General features: G+C 40.1%; 1 protein-coding gene across 5 annotated transcripts in view; it reads left to right on the top strand.

The window, feature by feature from the left end:
- The first annotated feature begins 1,779 nt into the window (after positions 1-1,779).
- VPS13A (vacuolar protein sorting 13 homolog A) overlaps positions 1,780-21,908 on the top strand; it is a 270,889-nt gene continuing 250,760 nt past the window's right edge. For all 5 annotated transcript variants that reach the window (XM_063081395.1, XM_063081392.1, XM_063081391.1 and 2 more), the window contains exon 1: positions 1,780-2,006. In XM_063081395.1, the coding sequence (XP_062937465.1) occupies positions 1,907-2,006 (100 nt within the window). In that variant the 5' untranslated portion in view covers positions 1,780-1,906. The remainder of the gene's footprint in view (positions 2,007-21,908) is intronic.

Here is a 21,908-nt window from a genome sequence, read left to right as displayed (position 1 = left end):
TTAGCAATTAGGAAACATGTTCATGATATAGCACCTAACACTAGATAAGAATTCAGTTACAATATGCATCTTCTTATTTACATCTAATGCTTTCTCAGAATTTTTTTTATTGCTATTTAGAAATTAAATGCTTATATTTCTGTTTTTATCAGTACTTCCCCCCCCCCTTCTCAAATCCACAGGATCTTCCTGGATTGTAGAAAACTAGTATGAGGTGTTTCCAAGATGTATTTTTGGAATGAGTTATGGAAGTTCTTGTTACTTTAAATTTGTGCTAGATCTAACAGTGGAATTTTGTAGCTACTGTATATGAGGCTTCTTATTACTAGTCCAGCAGCAAAATACCTCATTTCGCAGGGCTTTCTCCATTCCTGGGCATTTTAGCTTCTTTCGATTTTTCTGTACAGGTATCCTGAGGCAGATATCCAACATCCTTAGTCAAATGTAAGAGAAGCAGGTGGGGTGGTGGAGTAGGGTTATGCGGAAGGGCCAGGTTCCAGTTCTTTTTCTGCAGAATAGTTGTACTTGGACAAATTCCTAACATCTTGGCTTCATTCTTTAAGACCAAGAGGTTGAATTGGAGACCTCAGAAAGGCCCTTCAAATATAAAATCACATGAAAATAATTCACAAATTCATGTAACATAAAAATTTAGTTTTTGCCTTGCATTCTACTTGCAAAGACAAACCTTAAATCTTTAATTGTGAAAAAGCTTGTGACTATGCACAAAAAGTAGCAAAATGATACAAGAATTAACAGGAGGTCATTATCACTCATTTGCCATGCAGAAAGAAAAAGTTCGAAGTACACTCTTACATATTAAGTCCTTAAGAGAATGATTAATTACAGTTCTCTAAACCTCACATCTAGCATTCCTCGTGACATCAGGCCTTTGTGGCTGTTTCTACATAATCTCAAACTGGGGGTGCTGAAAGCTCTAATTTTTATTTAAGTCAGTCGTTCTGTGCAGGCTCAGGGATGAGGGTCTGGGCAGTATTCCTTGGAGAACGCTCCTCAGTTTCTGGACCAGCTGACTCTGTATCCGCAGGGAAGCCTGTCACTCTTTGGGACGAAAGGCAGCTCCACGTAAACGACTCGATCAAAAACAGGGTGCACACCTCCGATGCAGAGACGGGGCGTGGAATTCCTTATCCGATTTGACTTTTCTTTCCCCACCCCTCCCCCATCCCCTAATTTACAGCCGTGAAAGTTAGGTCATTCTAAGGGCGGGTGGCGCGTCCTCGCCCGGCGCTGGGAGGACCTGGCGGAGCAGATACCGAGGCCGGCCGGCCCCTCCCGACTTGTCATAATGGGCGGGATGCTCTCTGCGACATCCCCTGTGAAGTCTCAGCCTCACAGCGAAGGGGCTGGAATTTCCCCAAGCCCTACTCTGGGTACGGCCCTCCGACCCGCGTCAGGTGGCGGTCGCGTCTTCGGGTGGGGGAGGGGCGTTCCCGCCGGGCGTAACCGCCGAGCCACGCCCCCATCCCGCCCCCTCGGGCGGCCGGTCAACACTCAGGTCCGCCTGTCGGGGCGGGGTCAGAAAAAATCTTGCAGCTCCTGACACGTGTCCTGTTGCTAGGCGATGAGGGAAGAGGCGGGGCCAACTGGAAAGAGGAGCCGCCTCGGCCCTTAAGGCGCACGCGCAGTCGCCCTTTCTCCGTCTCGATAGGGCACGCCCAGGTCCGCGCCGCGCTCCGCCTCCACCCGCGATTCCAAGTTGCGCAGGCGTCGTGCGAGGGTCGCCTCCGCCCCTCGCTGGGCTTGCGCTGGGGCATCGCGTCTGGCCAGGCGTGGCGCCAGAGCCGGAGCCGCTGGGGAGCCGGTGAACCGAGCTGCTTCGCGAGACGGGCGCAGGGAGAAGGGCGCGGGAGCGCGGCCGCCGTGCCCGCTGCGGCTGAGAAAAATGGTATTCGAGTCGGTGGTCGTGGACGTGTTGAATCGGTTCTTGGGGGACTATGTGGTGAACCTGGATACGTCCCAACTCTCTCTGGGCATCTGGAAAGGTACCGAGACCGCCGCCGCCGCCCCTGTCTCGCCTGTGCCGGGCGCTGTCCTCCTGGGGCCTGGTGCCGCCACCTGCCGTCTCCCGCCTCGAGGTCAAGTGACGTAAAGCCGGGCGGCAGTTTCGGGGCGTCCACCCGCGAGTTGCTTTTTTGGTGGGGTGGGGAGAGGGAGGAGTAGGGTCCTGGATGCGGGAAGAAAAGGCCCCTCTGGTCAGAGCGGAGCGGCTGAAGAGACCCGCAGGCGGCCCCGTGGGGCTGCTGCTCAGGTTCCCGCGGGGCGCCCTTTCCTGCCCCTCGCCCGGCGCGGTCCGGTTTCGGCTGTGCTGGCCGAGGGGCAGCAACCACGCGCCGCTGGCTTTGGGCTCATCCTTGTCCTTTTCCCGGTGGGATAGGACGAAGGCCCCAGAGACCCGACGGAGTGTCGCACGCTGCCTCGCACGTGAAGGCAGGGCGCTGTGACCGAAGACGCCCCCTTCCTCTCTTCCTTCCTTCCCCAGCCGCAGTTCATGGCGAACCCCCTGGCGCGTTCTCGGCTCCCGCTTCCGGCCGCAGAAGCGGGACTCCGGGTCGCTTGCCTGGGTTTGGCTGATAACTCAAAGGAAGTTCACGTGCACAGTAACTCAGACCGTCACTTGTGTGTTTTCTCTTCACAGCCTGACCCAGGAATATGCCACATTTGCAAGGCTTTGGGGTTTGGTGGGTTAGAGTGAATTACTGAATTTAAAGAAAAAAGAAAGGTGCACTGTGTAGCGTCTCAGAGCTGTAGAAGGAAGGGATACGTGCACCACGCTGCTAGATGGGGAAGCACCGAAGCTGAGGTTGTCACCGTTTGCTCTTGGTGCTCTTCCTTACCTAGAGCCTAATTTTCAGTGCTTCCGTCTGTTTTTGTATTACATCCTTGTTTATCCATTAGGGTTTGGACTCCTTTATGAAGTGAATTTCCCAGGCCCAAGTTAGAGTTAATTTTTTTTTGTGAATAATGTGTATGTATATATTTTAAAGTAACTATTCTCGGATGTGCACGCACTTCTCAAATAGTTGTTTATCTTTACTCTTTTCGTTTATTAAATAATGTAAGCAGATAATTTAGTTTGCTTAAAAAAATACCTCTTGTTAACTTATGGTAAGTACCATGATAGAGTGGACTACAAATTCTCTATGCTGCCCCTTTGTAGTTGACTCCACCCCACCCGGCATCTGGGCAGGCACTGATCTGTTTCCATCTCTACAGTTTTGCCTTTTCCAGAGCGCCATATGAATGGAATTATATGGTATGTAACCTTTTGGGACTGGCTTCTTAATTTCACTTCTTACACAGAATGGCTTGCATGCATCAGTTTTTCATTCTGTGGATGTGCTATGTTTATCTGTTTGCTGGTTGAAGGATATTTCAGTTTTGGGAGATTATGAATAAAACTGTTATAAATATTCATGTGCAGATTTTGTGTGAACAAAAACTATTTCTCTTGGGTAAATAAGTAAGAGTGCAATTGCACGGTCATGTAGTGGGTGAGCATTTAACTTTATGAGAAACTACGGAACTGCTTTTCAAATTAGCTATACCGTTTTCCAATCCCACCAACACTGTATCAGGGTTTAGTTGCTCTGCACCCTCACCAACGCTTGGTATTGTCCTTGAAAAAAAAATTTTTTTTGAATAATCTATTCTAATAGGTATGTAGTGGTAAAGCTTTGTGGCTTTAATTTGCATTTCCTTAGTGATTAATGTTGAGCATCTTCACATGTTCTTTGCTGTTTGTATATTTCAGACAGTGAGGTGTCCAAACCTTTTGCTCATTTTAAATTGAGTTGTTTGTATTCTTTTTTTATTGAGATTTAATTCACGTACTATCAAATTCACTCTTTTAAAATGTACAATTCAGTGCTTTTCAGTGTAGTCACACAATTATGCAGCCATCATCACTAATTCCAGAGCGTTTCCACCCCCCCAAAATAAACTTCATGCCCATTAGCAGTTACTTTCTGTTCCCTCCTACTCCTCCTCACCCAGCCTCTGCCAGCCACTAATCTACTTTCTGTTTCGGGGTTTGCTGATTCTGGACATTTCATTTAAGTGGAATCATACAGTATGCAGCCTTTTGTTTCTGGCATTTTTATCTTAACAGTAAATTGTCAAGTTCATCCATGTTGAAGGATATAACAGTATTTCATTTCTTTTTATGGTTGAATAGTATTCCATTCTACGGATATACCACATTTAGTTTATCTACTCATCAGTTGATGAACATTTAGGTTATTTCCACTTTTGGGCTGTTATGAATAATGCTACTGTGAACATTCACGTACAAGTTTTGTGTGGGCATATATTTTAAATTCTCTTCGGAATATACCTGGCAGTGGAATTGCTAGGTCTTATGGAAACTCTGTGTTTAACTTTTTGAGGAACTGTCAAACTCTTTTCAAAAGTGTTTGTTTTCTTATTGCTGAGTGTTCTTTAAATATTAATGATACAAATCCTTTTTCAGATATGTAATTTGAGAATGTTTTCGCCCAGTCTTAGTCTGTCTTTTGCAGAGCAAATATTTTTAATTTTGATAGAGTCTATTTTATCAAAAATTTCTTTAATGAGTCGTGGTTTTTGGTGTTTTATCTATGAAATCTCCCTAACCCAAAGTCACAAACATGTTCTGTTTTCTTCTAGAAGTTTTATAGTTTTTCTTTTAGGTCTTTGACCCATTTTTATATAAAATGGGAAGGTTGAGGTATGTTTTTTTGCATGTGGGTGCAAATGTCCAATTAATTCAGCACCATTTGCTGAAAAGACTATTCTTACTCTATTGAATTATCTTTGCTTTTTTATAAAAAAATCAGTGTACTTTATATTATGTGGCTTTATTTTTGGATTATATTATGTTCCAACTATCTGTGTGTCCATCCTTTTAGCAATACCACACTGTGATGATAACTATAGCTTTGTAGTAAGTCTGGTAATTATGTAGTGTGAGCCCTCCAACTTTGGTCTTTACCATATAATTTTAAAAATAACATGTTGGTGTTTTATGTATAGAAATTGATTATATTTTAATAAATGAGACTTTAATAGTTGGAGTATATATTGTGTGTGTGTGTGTTCTTTATCATTATTTATTAGTATTATTTATTATTACTGTGTTCCCAGCACCTAGAACAGAGCACCTGGCACACAACAGGCCTTCAATACAAATTTACTAAATTAAAAAAGAACATTCCCTGAGCTCTTACTGTTGGCAGACACTGTAGTACTTTACACACACCGGTTTCAGCTTTTATGATAGGATTATTGTACGATCTAAAAAAGCACTTAATCTGCCTCTTACTACTATAGCTGCAGTATTTTTTTTTTTTTCTTTTTCAGCAGAGTGTTTATTTCTCACTCATATAAAGTAAAATTAGAGGGTTTTGGAATAAAGGTGGGAAGAACTCTGCTCTCTCAAATCAATTCCCTCTGTCTTTTTTTTTTTTAAATTTTATTTTGTCGATATACATTGTGGTTGATTATTCTTGCACCTTACCAAAAGCTCCCTCCCTCCTCCTTCTCTTCCCTCCCCCCCAACAATATCCTTTCTGTTTGCTTGTCGTATCAACTTCAAGTAATTGTAGTTGTTATATCTTCTTCCCCCCACCCCCCCAGTTTTCTTTTTGTGTGTGTGTGTGAATTTATATATTAATTTTTAGCTCCCACCAATAAGTGAGAACATGTGGTATTTCTCTTTCTGTGCCTGACTCGTTTCACTTAATATAATTCTCTCAAGGTCCATCCATGTTGTTGCAAATGGCAGTATTTCATTCGTATTTATAGCTGAGTAGTATTCCATTGTGTAGATGTACCACATTTTCCATATCCACTCATCCGATGATGGACGTTTGGGCTGGTTCCAACTCTTGGCTATTGTAAAGAGTGCTGCGATGAACATTGGGGAACAGGTATACCTTCGACGTGATGATTTCCATTCCTCTGGGTATATTCCCAGCAGTGGGATAGCTGGGTCATATGGTAGATCTATCTGCAATTGTTTGAGGAATCTCCATACCATTTTCCATAGAGGCTGCACCATTTTGCAGTCGCACCAATAATTTATGAGGGTTCCTTTTTCTCCGCAATCTCGCCAGCATTTATCGTTCAGAGTCTTTTGGATTTTAGCCATCCTAACTGGGGTTAGATGGTATCTCAGTGTGGTTTTGATTTGCATTTCCTGGATGCTGAGTGATGTTGAGTATTTTTTCATATGTCTGTTGGCCATTTGTATATCTTCCTTAGAGAAATGCCTACTTAGCTTTTTGCCCATATATTAATTGGGTTCCTTGTTTTTTTTCTTGTAAAGTTGTTTGAGATCCTTGTATATTCTGGATATTAATCCTTTGTCTGATGTATATTTTGCAAATATTTTCTCCCACTCTGTTGGTTGTCTTTTAACTCTGTTAATTGTTTCTTTTGCTGTGCAGAAGCTTTTTAGTTTGATATAATCCCATTTGTTTAATTTTCCTTTGGTTGCCCGTGCTTTTGGGGTCGTATTCATGAAGTCTGTGTCCAGTCCTATTTCCTGAAGTGTTTCTCCTATGTTTTCTTTAAGAAGTTTTATTGTTTCAGGGTGTATATTTAAATCCTTACTCCAATTTGAGTTGACTTTAGTATATGGTGAGAGGTATGGGTCTAGTTTCATTCTCCTGCATATGGATATCCAGTTATCCCAGCACCATTTGCTGAAGAGGCAGTCCCTTCCCCAGCGAATAGGCTTGGTGCCTTTGTCAAAGATCAGATGGCAGTAAGTGTGTGGGTTGATTTCTGGATTCTCTATTCTATTCCATTGATAAGTGTGTCTGTTTTTATGACATTACCATACTGTTTTGGTTATTATAGCTTTGTAGTATAGCTTAAAGTCAGGTAGTGTTATGCCTCCAGCTTTATTTTTTTTGCTCAATTGCTTTGGCTATGCGTGGTCTTTTATTGTTCCATATAAAGGACTGGATAGTTTTTTCCATTTCTGAGAAAAATGTCTGATATTTTGATGGGGATTGCATTGAATTTGTATATCACTTTGGGTAGTATGGACATTTTCACTATGTTGATTCTTCCAATCCAAGAGCATGGGATATCTTTCCATCTTCTTGTATCCTCTCTAATTTCTCTCAGCAGTGGTTTGTAGTTCTCATTATAGAGATTTTTCACCTCCTTGGTTAACTCAATTCCTAAGTATTTTATTTTTTTGGTGGCTATTGTAAATGGGCAGGCTTTCTTGATTTCTCATTCTGCATGTTCACTATTGGAGAAAAGAAATGCTACTGATTTTTGTGTGTTGATTTTGTATCCTGCTACTGTTCTGAAATCATTTATCAATTCCAGCAGTTTTTTTGTAGAGGTTTTAGGCTGTTCGATATATAGGATCATGTCATCTGCAAACAGGGACAGTTTGACTTCATCTTTTCCAATCTGGCTGCCCTTTATTTCCTTGTCTTCTCTGATTGCTCTGGCTAGTACTTCCAACACTATGTTGAATAGGAGTGGTGAGAGTGGGCATCCTTGTCTAGTTCCTGTTCTTAAAGGAAAAGCTTTCAGCTTTTCCCCATTCAGGATGATATTGGCAGTGGGTTTGTCCTATATGGCTTTAATTATGTTGAGATACTTTCCCTCTATACCTAACTTATAGAGGGTCTTTGTCATGAATGAGTGCTGAACTTTATCAAATGCTTTTTCAGCATCTATAGAGATGATCATATGGTCCTTGTGTTTGACTTTATTAATATGGTGTATCACATTTGTTGATTTGCGTATGTTGAACCAACCTTGCATCCCTGGGATGAATCCCACTTGATGGTGGTGAATAATTTTACGTCTGTGTTGCTGTATTCTGTTTGCTAGTATTTTAGTGAGGATTTTTGCATCTATATTCATCAAGGATATCGGCCTGTAGTTTTCTTTTTTGGTTATATCTTTACCTGGTTTTGGTATCAGGATGATGTTTGCTTCATAGAATGAGTTTGGGAGATTTGCGTCCGTTTCAATCTTTTGGAATAGTTTGTAAGGAATCGGTGTCAATTCCTGTTTGAATGTTTGGTAAAATTCTGCTGTGAATCCATCTCGTCCTGGTCTTTTCTTTGTTGGGAGCCTTCTGATAACAGCTTCAATCTCCTTTATTGTTATTGGTCTGTTCAAATTTTCTACGTCTTCACGGTTCAGTTTTGGGAGCTTGGGTGTGTCCAGAAATTTATCCATTTCCTCCAGATTTTCAAATTTGTTGGCATATAGTTGTTTATGGTAGTCTCGAATGATTCCTTGTATTTCAGATGAATCAGTTGTAATATCGCCTTTTTCATTCTAATTTTGGTTATTTGAGTCTTCTGTCTTCTTTTTTTTGTTAGCCATGCTAATGGTTTGTCAATTTTATTTATCTTTTCGAAAAACCAACTTTTTGATTCGTTGATCTTTTGAATTGTTTTTTGGTTTTCAATTTCATTCAGTTCTGCTCTGATATTAATGATTTCTTTCCGTCTGCTAACTTTAGGTTTGGATTGTTCTTGCTTTTCTAGTTCTTTATGGTGAAGTGTTAGGTCATCTTTCCCTTCTTTCCACTTGCCATCTTTCCATTCTTCTGAGGTGAGCGTTTAATGCAATAAATTTCCCCCTTAATACTGCTTTTGCAGTATCCCACAGGTTTTGGTCTGATGTATCATTATTTTCATTAGTTTCAATAAATTTTTTGATTTCCTGCTTTATTTCTACTTGGACCCATATGTCCTTAAGTAGAATGCTGTTTAATTTCCATGTGTTTGTATAGTTTCCAGAGTTTTGTTTGTCATTAATTTCTAGTTTTAATCCATTATGGTCTGAGAAAATACATGGGATAATTCCCATATTTTTGCATTTATTGAGACTTGGTTTGTGACCTAATATGTGATCTATCCTGGAGAATGATCCATGTGCTGATGAGAAGAATGAATATTCTGAGGTTGTTGGGTGGAATGTTCTGTAGATATCTGCCAATTCCAATTGGTCTAGAGTTGTTTAGATCTTGTGTTTCTCTACTGATTCTTTGCCTAGATGATCTGTCTAATATTGACAGTGGGGTGTTCAGGTCTCCTACTATTATGGTAGTAGTGTCTATTTCTTTTTTTAAGTCTAATAGAGTTTGTTTTATAAATCTGACTGCTCCATCATTGGGTGCGTATATATTTATGATTGTTATGTCTTCTTGATGGATCAGTCCTTTTATCATTAAGTAGTGTCCTTCATTGTCTCTTTTTATGGTTTTTAGTTTAAAGTCTACTTTGTCAGATATAAGAATAGCTACTCCAGCTCGTTTTTCTTTTCTGTTTGCATGGTAAATCTTTTTCCATCCTTTCACTCTTAGTCTATGTGAATCTTTATGGGTGAGGTGGGTCTCTTGTAGGCAGCATATAGTTGGGTCCTCCTTTTTGATCCAGTCAGCCAGTCTGTGTCTTTTGATTGGGGAACTTAAGCCTTTTACATTAAGAGTTGTTATTGAAAGGTGTTGATTTATTCCTAGCATTTTATTGGTTGTTTGGTTGTCTTAGGTGTCTTTTGTTCCTTGCTTTCTGATTTACGGTTTCGCGTCTGTTTGTTGGTTCCTTAGATTGTAAATAGTGTTTTTGTTTGTTTGTTTTTTCTTCATGAATGCCATTTTTATTTACTAGTGGGTTTTGATTTTTCTTGGGTTTTTATGGTAGTGGTAGTTATTTTTCAGGAACCAAACCCAGTACTCCCTTGAGGATTTCTTGTAAGGGTGGTCGTGTGGTAGTGAACTCCCGCAGTTTTTGTTTGTCTGAGAAATATACTATTTGCCCCTCATTTCGGAAGGATAGCCTTGCAGGGTAGAGTATTCTTGGCCGGCAATCTTTGTCTTTTAGTATTTTGAATATATCATCCCATTCCTTTCTCACTTTTAGGGTTTGTGATGAAAAGTCTGATGTTAGCCTGATTGGGGCTCCCTTATAGGTGATTTGACGTTTTTCTCTTCCTGCTTTTAAGATTCTCTCTTTGTCTCTGAGTTTTGCCAGTTTGACTATGACATGTCTTGGAGAAGGCCTTTTTGGGTTGAATACATTTGGAGATCATTGAGCTTCCTGGATCTGAAGATCTGTGATTTTTCCTATACCTGGGAAGTTTTCTGCCACTATTTTGTTGAATATGTTTTCAAAGCAATCTCCATTTTCCTCCCCTTCTGGAATACCCATGACTCAGATATTTGAGCGCTTAAGGTTGTCTAATATCTCTTTCAGATTTTCTTCAATGTCTTTGATTCTTTTATTTTTGTCTGCTTGTGTTATTTCAAACAGCCCATCTTCAAGTTCAGAGGTTCTCTCCTCAGTTTCGACAAGCCTGCTGGTTAAACTCTCCGTTGTGTTTTTTATTTCGCTGAATAACTTCTTCAGTTCAGCAAGTTCTGCTACATTTTTTTTCAGGACATTGATTTCCTTGTACATTTCCTCTTTCAGGTCCTGTATACTTTTCCTCATTTCATCGTGATGTCTAGCTGAGTTTTCTTGTATCTCATTCAGTCTCCTTAGAATTATCACTTGAAATTCCTTGTCAGTCATTTCGAGGGCTTCTTGTTCTATAGGATCTAGAGTTTGAGATTTATTAATTTTTGGTGGTGTACTTTCTTGATTTTTTGTATTTCTGGTATCTTTTTTTTGATGTTTATTCATTGTGGCAGGGGGTTTCACAGTCCACCGGTTTGAGAGTATTGACTAACTAAGATGTTGCTGTGGTTGCCAATTTGGTATAGCTACCTCCGTGACTGCTCAGTTGGCCTCTAGTGCCTTGTGTGTGTGGTTGCCTCTGGTCTTGGCCTCTCCGGGGAGCCACTTCTCTGGTCAGCTTGGACTCTGCTGGGCTGCTGGATCACAGGGCGGTACCGCAGGGTGTGTGGTCTCTGCTGAGCTTCCACTTCTCGTGCATGACTTCTCCCTGTTCCTTGTGCTCTTGCCCGGGCTGCTGGATCACGCAGTGGCGGCCCCACAGGATGTGTGGTTTCTGTCGAGTCTCCGCCTCCCTAGCTGGATGTCTCCTCACTCTGTGTGCACTAGGCTGGGCTGCTGGATCTCGCAGTGGCGGCCCCGCAGGCTGTGTGTTTTCTGCCGCGTCTCCGCCTCCCTAGCCGGACGTCTCCCCCTTCTTTGCGCACTGGGCTGGGCTGGGACGTGTCTTCTGCAACCCTCGTCTATCGGCCAGGCCTTCAAGACCCTGCTCGGCACCGCCTCACCCAGGAAGTCTACCAGGTTTCTGCTAGGCGCAGTCTACCGGTCGCTCTGGGTGCCTTTGTAGCACTGTGTAGATCTTTCTCGGGGCTTATCACCTTCCTCCTGTTATCGCGGTTATTTGTGTACTTGTCTTATCTCCCACACCAGAGCATGAGCTCCTCGGGGGAGCAGCCCGCAGCACACAGTTCACCTTTGAATCCTCCTGGCGGACTGACTCCGGTGCCTGCCCGTAGTCAGCTCTCCGGCAGGTTCAAGTGATCTTGGGAATGCTCCGACCACACTATTCCTAACCAGAAAATGGTTAGGCGTTTTTCCGAACTGGTGGCCGCAGAGATGGTATCTGCCTTCCGGTAACAGGAAGTTTACCAGGGGCCAGAGCCCAGGGCGCGCTGGAGTGACAGTCGGCCCAACCCGTACTTCCTTGCCCTCCTGACGCTGGCCAGGGGTGCCCCACGCCACCAGCCCCGCCAGAGAACCGCGGAGGGAGTGGGAGGAGAGGCCGGCCCGCAGGTTCCGGGAAGCCCCGCGCCGGGGCAAGCAAGTGGGAAGGCTCAGTGAGGAGCCGAGCCGGGTGTGGTGGACAGGCTTCGCTGAGCCGGGCCCGAGCCCCGAGCACCTGAGAAAATGGAGGCAGCCCTGGGGCCGGTGAGTGGCCCGGTGGGGCAGGTGGAAGCCAGGCGGGCGTCCGCTCCCCGAGCAGGGACGGGCCAGGGGTCACTCACGGGGCTGGGCCATGCCGGGCGGCTCCCTCTCTGCCTCCGCATCTTCTCCATCCCCGTCCTTGGCCTCCGCCGCCTCGGGCTGCTCATTCGGTTCAGCGGCATGGCTTGGGCGCTCCCAGGAATCTTTTTTTATGCCGGCCTGTCAGCTTGGCTGGGCCTATTACTGTGCTGGAGGTGGAGCCGCTGCAGCCATGCTGATCTGCACCTGGCTCTCTTGCTTTGCTGGAAGAAACCCCAAGCCTGCTGTGTTGGTGGAGAGCATCATGAGGAACACCAACTCTTATGGCATGGAGCTTGACCGCTGCCTCAGATCTTGACCTAAGGGTGGAAGTGGTGGTGAGTGCGAAGAGCCAACGCCCGAAAAGGTGGACGAGGGCAAGCCGCCTTGGTTGAGATGGAGACGGGGTCCACAGTGGACAGTCCCGTCCCGGGTTTCAGCACCAATGAAAGGAATAAAATTCATCACTAGTTAAAGGATGAGACACAAACGCAAGGCAGCTCGCCAGAGAAGGTTTAGCTGGAGTATTTTTTAGAAAACATTCTTTGATAATTTCAGAAGTAGTAACTTTTGATAAACTTTGAAGATTTTTAAAAAGCATTGTTTGAACGTTTTGATAACAGAAACTAATTCCTACATAGGTGAAATTTTGAGATGGTGGACTTAAAATTTTGTGGTCTAATGTCAGAAGGATCTATTAGTTATAAATTTGTACTTTTGCTAGGCTTCTGTGTAATGATCCAGCTAATTTCACTATTAGCATGTTAATAATAGCAGTTAGTATTCACGTGGTTCTCAGAAAATTTGGGTAGTGCTCAGAAAATTTATTTCTGAGATGATTCTTTGGCTGTCAGAGTCTATTTTCCCTTAGAAACATTGTTATGTATGAATGAGGAGCTTCCAAAACCCTGTTTAATTGTAATGTAGCACTAGAGTGTTGCCATACTGGGTCCAGTTGGTAGACTGAGTCAGGAAATTTCTTCCTGACCCTTCCCAGTCAATTCCTGCCCTCATCCCCAGAGGCAGCTAATATTCTGATTTTTTTTTTCTATTATACATACCTTTATTCCTGCTTTGCTGAGAGTTCCCTCCTCCCTGGCCAAAGAATGTGTGTTGGGTTTTCCAAATGCTTTTTCTGTGTCTGTTGATATGATCGTAGGATTTTTCTTCTTTAGATTGTTAGTATAATGGATTACATTAATTGATTTTTTAATGTTGAACTAGTCTTGCATATGGAATAAATCCTATTTGATCATGGTGTGTAATGCTTTTTTAAACATTGTTGAATTCAGTTTGCCAATACAGTTGGCCCTCCCTGTTCACAGATTGCTCATCTGTGGACTCAATCAACCTGCTCTCCTTTGGCTTAGTAATTTGCTGGGATGGATCACAAAACTCAGGGAAACACTTATGTTTACCAGTTTATCATAAAAGATAACACAAAGGATGCAGAGGAAGAGATGAGTAGGCAAAGTATGGTGGGGTGGATACACGGAGCTTCCATGCCCTCTCCGGGCGTGTTATCCTCCACAGTTTCAGCAACTCAGAGCCCAGCAGAGCTTGTTGTCTAAGAGTTTTTATAGAAATTGATCTTCATCCTCCCCTCCCCCTTTCCTGGAGGTATACAGATGGGGCTGAAAGTTCTGATCCTCTCATCCTCTAGTCACTTGGTCTTTTTGTTACTGGTCCATCTTGAGGCTATCTAGGGCTCTAAGTCGCTTTATTAGCATAAATTCTAAGTCACTTTATTAGCATAAATTCAGGTGTTATCGAGGCTCATTATGAATAACAAAAGACACTACTATGACTCAGGAAATTCCAAGGATTTTAGGAGCTCTGTGACAGAAACTGAGGACAAAGACCAAACTATATTTAATATTATACCACAGATATAAATGCATTAGTCCAACTATACCAGTAATCACTTTAAATGTGAATGATCTAAAAATATATGAGTTGTAAAAGACAGAGACTGACAGAGTGAATTAAAGAAAGCCCAAATATAAGTTGGGTACAAGAAACGCACTTGAAGTATAAAGACACAGACAGATTGAAAATAAAGGGATAGAGGAAGATATACCATGCTAACAAAAATAAAACAAACAAACAACAACAAACTGGAGTAGCTATATTAATTTCAGAGATATTACATAATGGCAAAGGGGTCAATTCTCCAAGAAGGCATAACAATCCTTAATGTGTATGTGCCTAACTAGGGACTCAAAATATGTAGGACAGAAGCTGATAGAATGGCAAGCATTGATAGACAGATCCAGTAGTATAGTAAGAGACTTCAACACCCATATATTGGTAATGGATGGATTTAACAGGCAGAAAATCAGTAAGGATACAGTTGAACTGAATAGCACCATCAGTCAACTGTATCTGACATTGTAGAACATTTCATCCAGCAACAGCAGAATACATGTTCTTCTCAAGCTCACATGGAACATTCACAAGATAGACCATACTTAGGGCCATAAAGCATACCTTAATAAATTTAAAAGACTAGAAGTCATACAAAGTTTGCTTAGGTAGGCCACAATGGAATTCAACTAGAAATTATTTTAATGGAAAGAAAGCTGGAAAATCCCCAAATATTTGGAGATTAAACCACATCCCAGTTCCAAATAACACGAGTCAAATCTTACAGGAAATTTTAAAATATTTTGAATGAAATGAAAATACAGCTTATCAGAATTTGTGGGATACGCTTGATCTTTTCAAAGAACCAATCTTTGATTTCACTGGTATTTCTCTATTAATTTTCTGTATTTTCTTTCACTGATTTCTGCTCTGTAATTATTATTTCTTCTGCTTACTTCGGGTTTAATTTATACTTTTTCTAGTTTTTTAAGGTGCAAGCTTATGTTTATGATTTTAGATCTTTCTTCCTTTCTAATATATATAGTCAGTGCTATAAATTTCTCAGTATACCCGGACTTATAGCTGGTTAGAAGCATAGGTCACAACTTGAGATCTGTGATTGGTGTCTGATGTGAGGGGTAGTCTTGCGAGACTGAGTCCTTAACTTTTCACATATGCTTTATTCTAAGTTTTATAGTTTGAGGTCTTACATTTAGCTCTTAGATCCATTTTGAGTTAATTTTTGTATATGGTATAATATAAGGGCCCAACTTCATTCTTTTGCTTGTGGATATCCAGTTTACCTAACAACTTTTGTTGAAAAGACTGTCTTTTGAAATTGAATGGTCTTGGCATTCTTGTCAGATAATTTGACTATATATGTGAGGGTTTATTTCTGGACTTAGTATTCTATTCCAGTGGTCTATATGTCTGTATGCCAGTACCGTGCTCTTTTGATTATTGTGACTTAGTAAGTTTTAAAATCAGGAAATATGAGACTTCTAACTTTCTTTTTCTCAAGATTGTTTTGGCTCTTCAGGTTAAGGATATTTCTATTTCTCGAAAAAGTCTTGGTATTTTAATATGGAGCACATTGAATCTGTAGATTGCTTTTGGTAGTACTGACATTTTAATAATATTAAGTCTTCCAATTCATGAACATGGGAATGGGATGTCTTTCCATTTATATGTGTTGTCTTTAATTACTTTCAGCAACATTTTATAGTTTTCAGTGTACACGTCATCAGCCTCCTCAGTTAATTTTACTCCTAAATATTTTTTGTTACTTTTGATGCTATCATAAATAGAATTTTTTTTTAATTTCCTTTTTGTGTTGTTCATTGTTAGTATATAGAAACACAGCTGACTTTTATGTGTTGATTTTGTATTCAGCAACATTGCTGAATACGTTTATTTTTATTTATTTTTTTTGTTTTTTGTGACCGGTAAGGGGATCGCAACCCTTGGTATGGTGTCACCCAACACTGCGCTCAGCCAGTGAATGCACCGGCCGTTCCTATATAGGATCCGAACCCGCGGCAGGAGCGCTGCTGCGCTCTCAGCGCCACACTCTCCTGAGTGCACCACGGGGCCAGCCCGCTGAATACGTTTATAATCAGAGTTTTTTTGTGTGTAATAATTAGGGTTTTCTTTACATAAGATCATCCTGTCTGTGAACGCATATAGCTTTACTTCTCCCTTTCCAGTTTGGATGCCTTTTACATTTCTTTTCCTTGCCAAATTGCTCTGGCTTAGGTCTTTCAGTTCTGTGCTGAATAGAAGTGGCAGAAGTGGGCATCCTTATCTTGTTTTTGTTTTTAGAGGAACAGATTTCAGTCTTTCACTATTGAGGATGATGTTAGCTGTGGGCTTTTCATACACGGCCTTTATTATGTTGGGATAGTTTCCTTTTATTCCTAGTTTTTGGATTTGTTTTTTTAATCATGAAAGTGTGCTGAATCTTTTCAAATCCTCTGTATCATTTGAAATGACTTTTTTTCCCCCTTCATTTTGTTATATTTATTTATATACCTTTTTTTTTTTTTTTTTTTTGGACTTTGAATCATTCTTGCTTTCTGGGAATAAATTCTACTGGATCATATTGTATTGTCCTTTTAACATGGTATTGAATTTTGTTTGCTAGTATTTTGTTGAGGATTTTTGCATCAGTATTCATCAGGGATGTTAGTCTGTAGTTCTGTTTTCTTGTAGTGTCTTTATTGGATTTGGATTTGGTGTCGGAGTAATGCAGGCTTTATAGGATGATTTTAGAAGTGTTCCCTTATCTTCAGTTTCTTAAAATTTTGTTTTAAGTGTTTGGTAGAATTCATCAGTGAACCATCTGAGCCTTGGCCATTTTTTTTTTTTTTTGGTTTGGAAGTTTCTGATTACTGATTAAGTCTCCGTAATACTTATAGGTCTGTTCGGATGATCTATTTTGTCATGATTCAGTCTTGGTATGCTGTGTATTTCTAGGAATTTATCTATTTCAAGCAGGTAATCCAATTAATTTGTTGTACAGTTGTTCATAGTACTCTCTTATAATCGTTTTTATTTCTGTGAAATTAGTAATAGTGTCTCCTCCTTCATTTCTGATTCTAGTTTTGACTCCTCTCTTCAGTCATTCTAGTTAAAGGCTTGTCAGTTTTGTGGATCTTTTTGAAGAGCTAACTCTTGGTTTTGTTGATTTTCTCAGTTGTTATTCTGTCCTCTGTTTTATTTATCTCTGCTCTAATCTTTATTATTGCCTTCCTTCTGCTAGGTTGGAGTTTAGTTTTTTTCTCTTTCCTTAAGATGTTAATTTAAGTTGTTTATTTGGCATATTTCTTTTTTTTTTTCTTCTTTTTTTTTTTTTAAAAAGATGACCGGTAAGGGAATCTCAACCCTTGGCTTGGTGTTGTCAGCACCACGCTCAGCCAGTGAGCAAACCGGCCATCCCTATATAGGATCCGAACCCGTGGCCTTGGTGTTATCAGCACCGCACTCTACCGAGTGAGCCACGGGCCGGCCTATATTTCTTTTTTTTTAATGTAAACATTTACAATTGTAAATTTGCCTCCCAGCCCTGTTTTTGTTGTGTCCCGTTAATTACGGTGTGTTGTGTTTTCATTTTCATTTGTCCCATGGTATTTTCTAATTTCTCTTGTGATTTCTTTTTTGACCCATTGCTTATTTAATAGTGTTTAATTTTCACACATTTGAGAATTGCTCCATTTTCCTTGCTTTCTATTTCTAGATTCATTGCATTGTGGGCCGGCCCGTGGCTCACTCGGGAGAGTGCGGTGCTGGTAGATTCATTGCATTGTTATCAGAAAAGATATCTTGCATGATTTCAATCTTAAAAAATTTTTAACTTGTTTTGTGATCTAACATAGTTTATCCTGTAGAATGTTTCATGTGCCCTTGAGAGAAATGTGTATTCTGCTCTTGTTGGGTGAAGCCTGTTTGGTCCATTTGGTCAATAGCATTGTTCAAGTTCTCTATTTCTGTATTGGTCTTCTGTCTGGTTGGTCCATCCATTACTAAAGTAGAGTTTTAAAGTCTGTTACTATTATTGTAGTGCTATCTATTTCTCTTCTCAATTCTGTTGATGTTTGCTTTGTATGTTTTGGTGGTCTGATGTTTGGTGCATAGATAGTAGTACCCCTTATCTGCAAGGAGTTTGTTCTGAGACCCCCAGTGGATGCCTGAAACCATGGATAGTACTGAACCTTATACAGTATATACTATCCATGAATTTCTTTTTCCATCTTTACAGTTTCATGAATAAAAGATTTGTTATTGGGCCGGCCCGTGGCTCACTCGGGAGAGTGCAGTGCTGATAACACCAAGGCCCCGGGTTTGGATCCCATATACGGATGGCCGGTTCGCTCACTGGCTGAGCGTGGTGCTGACAACACCAAGTCAAGGGTTAAGATCCCCTTACCGGTCATCTTTTAAAAATAAATAAATAAATAAATAAAAATAAAAGATTTGTTATTACATAGATCCTAGCAACATAAGCATATGATTTTTTTGTTCTTTCCTTAAGTCAAGAACTTTCACCTTTTCACTTAAAGGAAGTACTTTACAGCTTTTCTTTGGCATGTCCAGATTGCCAGCATCACTACTCTTGTGCTTTGGGGCCATTATTAAGTAAAATAAGGGGTACTTGGACACGGGCACCATGTTATGGAGACAGTGATCTGATAATTGAAATAGCTACTAAGTGACTAAGGGATGTGGATATGCTGGACAAATGGATGATTTATGTCTAGGGTGGGAAGGAGCAGAATGGTGCAAGATTTCATCACACTACTCAGGTAGCATGCCATTTAAAACTTCAGAAGTGTTTATTTCTGGAATTTTCCATTTAATATTTTTGGACCACAGTTGACTGTGAATAACTGAAACTGAAAGTGAAACTGCAGTTAAGGGGGGACTACTGTATGTTTATAGTTGTTACATCTTCTTAACAAAAGTGCCTCTTTTGTCATTACAGTTTAGCCTTGAAAAACACGGGTTTGAACTGTGCAGGTTCACTTATATGTGGATTTTTTCCAATAAATATATTGGAAAATTTGGGGTTAGGTATGCTATCAATGCATGACATACCTAACCAGTTAAGAAGCCTACTTAACAGTATTAAGTAGTTAAATACTTAACTGCTTAACTACTACTTAAGTAACGATGTGGTATCAGCCTGTGAGGCTTGGGGTGCACAGTGTGATGTGGCCATGATCCAGGGGAAAGTGTGCAGCATACTTAAGCAGTAGTTAGGTATGTTAAGTTTTTGGAGAATCCAAAGTTTTACAGATTTTTGACTGCATGGGGAGTCAGTGCCCTAACCCCTGAGTTGTTTTGTATATACTGTCCTTCATTGTTTTTTTGTAGCAGGGTTTGAGTTAAAGTCTGTAGTCCGATATTAGTGTAGCTATCTGTGCTCTATTTTGGTTATTTTTGCATGGGATTTTTTCCCCTGATCCTTCTGCTTTTAACGTATGTGAGTCCTTAGGGCCAAAGTGAGTATCTTGTAGACAGCATATATTTGGACTCTGTTTATTTTAATCCATTCTGCCAATCTGTATCTTTTGATTGGGGAGTTAAGCCATTTATATTTAAAGTAGTATGGATAGGGAAGGACTTAGTATTGCCATTTTACTAATTACTTTTTGTATGTCTTACACCATTTTTGTCTCTCATTTCCACCTGACTGCCTTCCTTTGTGTTATTTTGTTGTGACATGTTTTGATTCCTTTATTTCCTTTGTGTATGTATATTCTATAATCTTTGTGTGTACTGAGAGATTACATACAACATTTTAATGTTATAACAATGTATTTTAAACTGATACTAAACTAACTTCAATTGCATACAAAAACTTAACTTCTTTGTAGTTGTGCTCCTCCCTTCCTATTTTTGGTATTGATGTAACAAATTCATCTTTATATATTGTGTATCATTAAAATAGGCTTATAATTATTTTATACCCCCTGCAAAAGAATAAAAAGTTGAGATGCAAACCGAAGTTACAATTATATTGGCTTTTATACTTGCCCATATATTTACCTTTACTGTAGAGCTTTATATTTTCATATGGCTTTGAGTTATTGTCTGGTGTCTTTTCTTTTCAACTTGAATGACTACTTTTAGAATATCTTGTAGGGTAGATCTAATGGAAATGAACTCCTTCTTTTATTTATCTGGTAATGTCTTAATTTCTCCCTCATTTTTAAAGAAGAGTTTAAGTGGATATAACATTCTCTGTGTTTTTTTTTTCTTTTAGCATTTTAAATATATCAACTCACCACCTCTGGATTGCAAGATTTCTGCTGAGAAATCAACTGATAATATTATTGATGATCCCATATACATGACAAGTTGCTTTTTTCTTGCTGCTTTCAAGATTGTCTCTTTGTCTTTGGTTTTTGACACTTTATCATATGACTCAGTATAGGTCTGTAATGGTTCATCCTACTTGGATTTTGTTGAGACTCTTGGATTTGTATATTTATGTCTTTCCTTAAATTGGGGAAGTTTTCATCCATTATTTCTTCAAATAAGCTCTCTGACCTTTCTCTCTCCTTTCTGAGATTTTTTATGATACATGTAATGATTCACTTAGTGGTGTCCCATAGTCCTTTAGGCTCTATTCACTTTTCTTCATTTTTTTGTCTTTTTGCTCCTCATTCTGTAATTTCAAATGTCTTCAAGTTTTCTGGTTCTTTCTTGTGCCTTTTCTTGTGTCTGCTGTTGATTTTCTGTAGTGAATTATTCAATTATTTTATTTTTCAGATCTAGAATTACTAGGGTTTTTGTGGGGGTTTTTTTTTGTGATTTCTGTCTCTTTGTAGGTATTCTTGTTTTGCTTATATCTAGTTTTACTGATTTCCATTTGTTTTCTGTCCTTGTTTTCCTTTAATTCTTTGAGCATATTTAAAACAGTTGTTTAAAAGTCTTTTTCTAGTAAATCCCAAGCCTGTGTATTGTTAGGTTGATTTCTTGAGATTTATTTTGTTTCTTTGAATGGATCATGTTTTCCTTTTTTGTTGTATGCTTTTGTGATCTTTTATTGAAAATTGGGCATTTGAAAAAACAGCCACTTCTTTCAGACTTTGCAGACTGCTCTTTACTGGAGAAGGCCTTCACCAGTTAGCCCTGAGCAAAGGCTTAAGGTCTTCCCAGGTCTTTTCTGGGCGTGTATCATCCCTCAGCCTGTGTATTTGCTTCTTTTTTCTCAATTCTCCCGTATATACAACTGCTTTTAAGGTGGCTTAATTCCCCCTAGATTTCACCTCTCCATCTTCTCGGAGCTTTAGCTATTCTGTTGTATTGCTTTACCTTTAATTTCTTGTCCCATGTACCTGCAGTTGTTACGTGCTGTGGAGTCTGACACTGCTTTTATTGGCCTTCAGCCTGATATCCAAATTCTGCCACTGTTTCTTCAAGCTGCAAGTCATGCAAGACAAAAACCAGTCCTTTCAGCATTCCCTGTATAGGCCAAAACATTGCAAACAAATATCACTATTTTTCTTTCATCTCAATAGAGGAAATGGGTATTGGGTGAATTTCTCCCACCTGTACTACATTGTATTATGGAGGGGGATGGGTTAATCATGAGTGAAAACACTACAAAATTTTCTTCTGTTTTGAGTGTGGCTTTTTCTTTTTTCTTTGTTAGGCATTTGGTTGGCTAACCGGTTTTTGGACTTCTCACAAAGTTATTTTGGTCAGTCTGTTATTTACTTGATATTTCCTTTGGGGAATGAGGTCTTGGAGCTTCCTAGAATACCATCTTGCTGACATCACTTCCTCTTTCCATCACTTTTTTTTCTTTTTTGTTTCTGTTGTTCTCCCCATCACTTTTGAAGAATAATTTTAGTGAATACAGAATTCTAGGTTAGTTGTTTCTTTTTTTACTTTCATGGTTTCTAAAGAGAATATGATGTAATTCTCATACTCATACTTGTACTTTTTTAGGTATGTGCTTTTTCTCTTTCTCCTTTTTCAAGATTGTCTTTTATTTTCTCTAGTTTGATTTTGATATGCATAAATGTAGATTTTTTGGTATTTATCCTGCTTGATATTCTCTGGGCTTCCTGGATCTGTGGGGTCTTT

This window comes from Cynocephalus volans, chromosome 16 (assembly GCF_027409185.1).
Source record: "Cynocephalus volans isolate mCynVol1 chromosome 16, mCynVol1.pri, whole genome shotgun sequence".
NCBI lineage: Eukaryota > Metazoa > Chordata > Mammalia > Dermoptera > Cynocephalidae > Cynocephalus > Cynocephalus volans.
The sequence above is the reverse complement of the archived record's forward strand: the minus strand, read 5'-3'. Positions and strand labels throughout refer to the sequence as shown.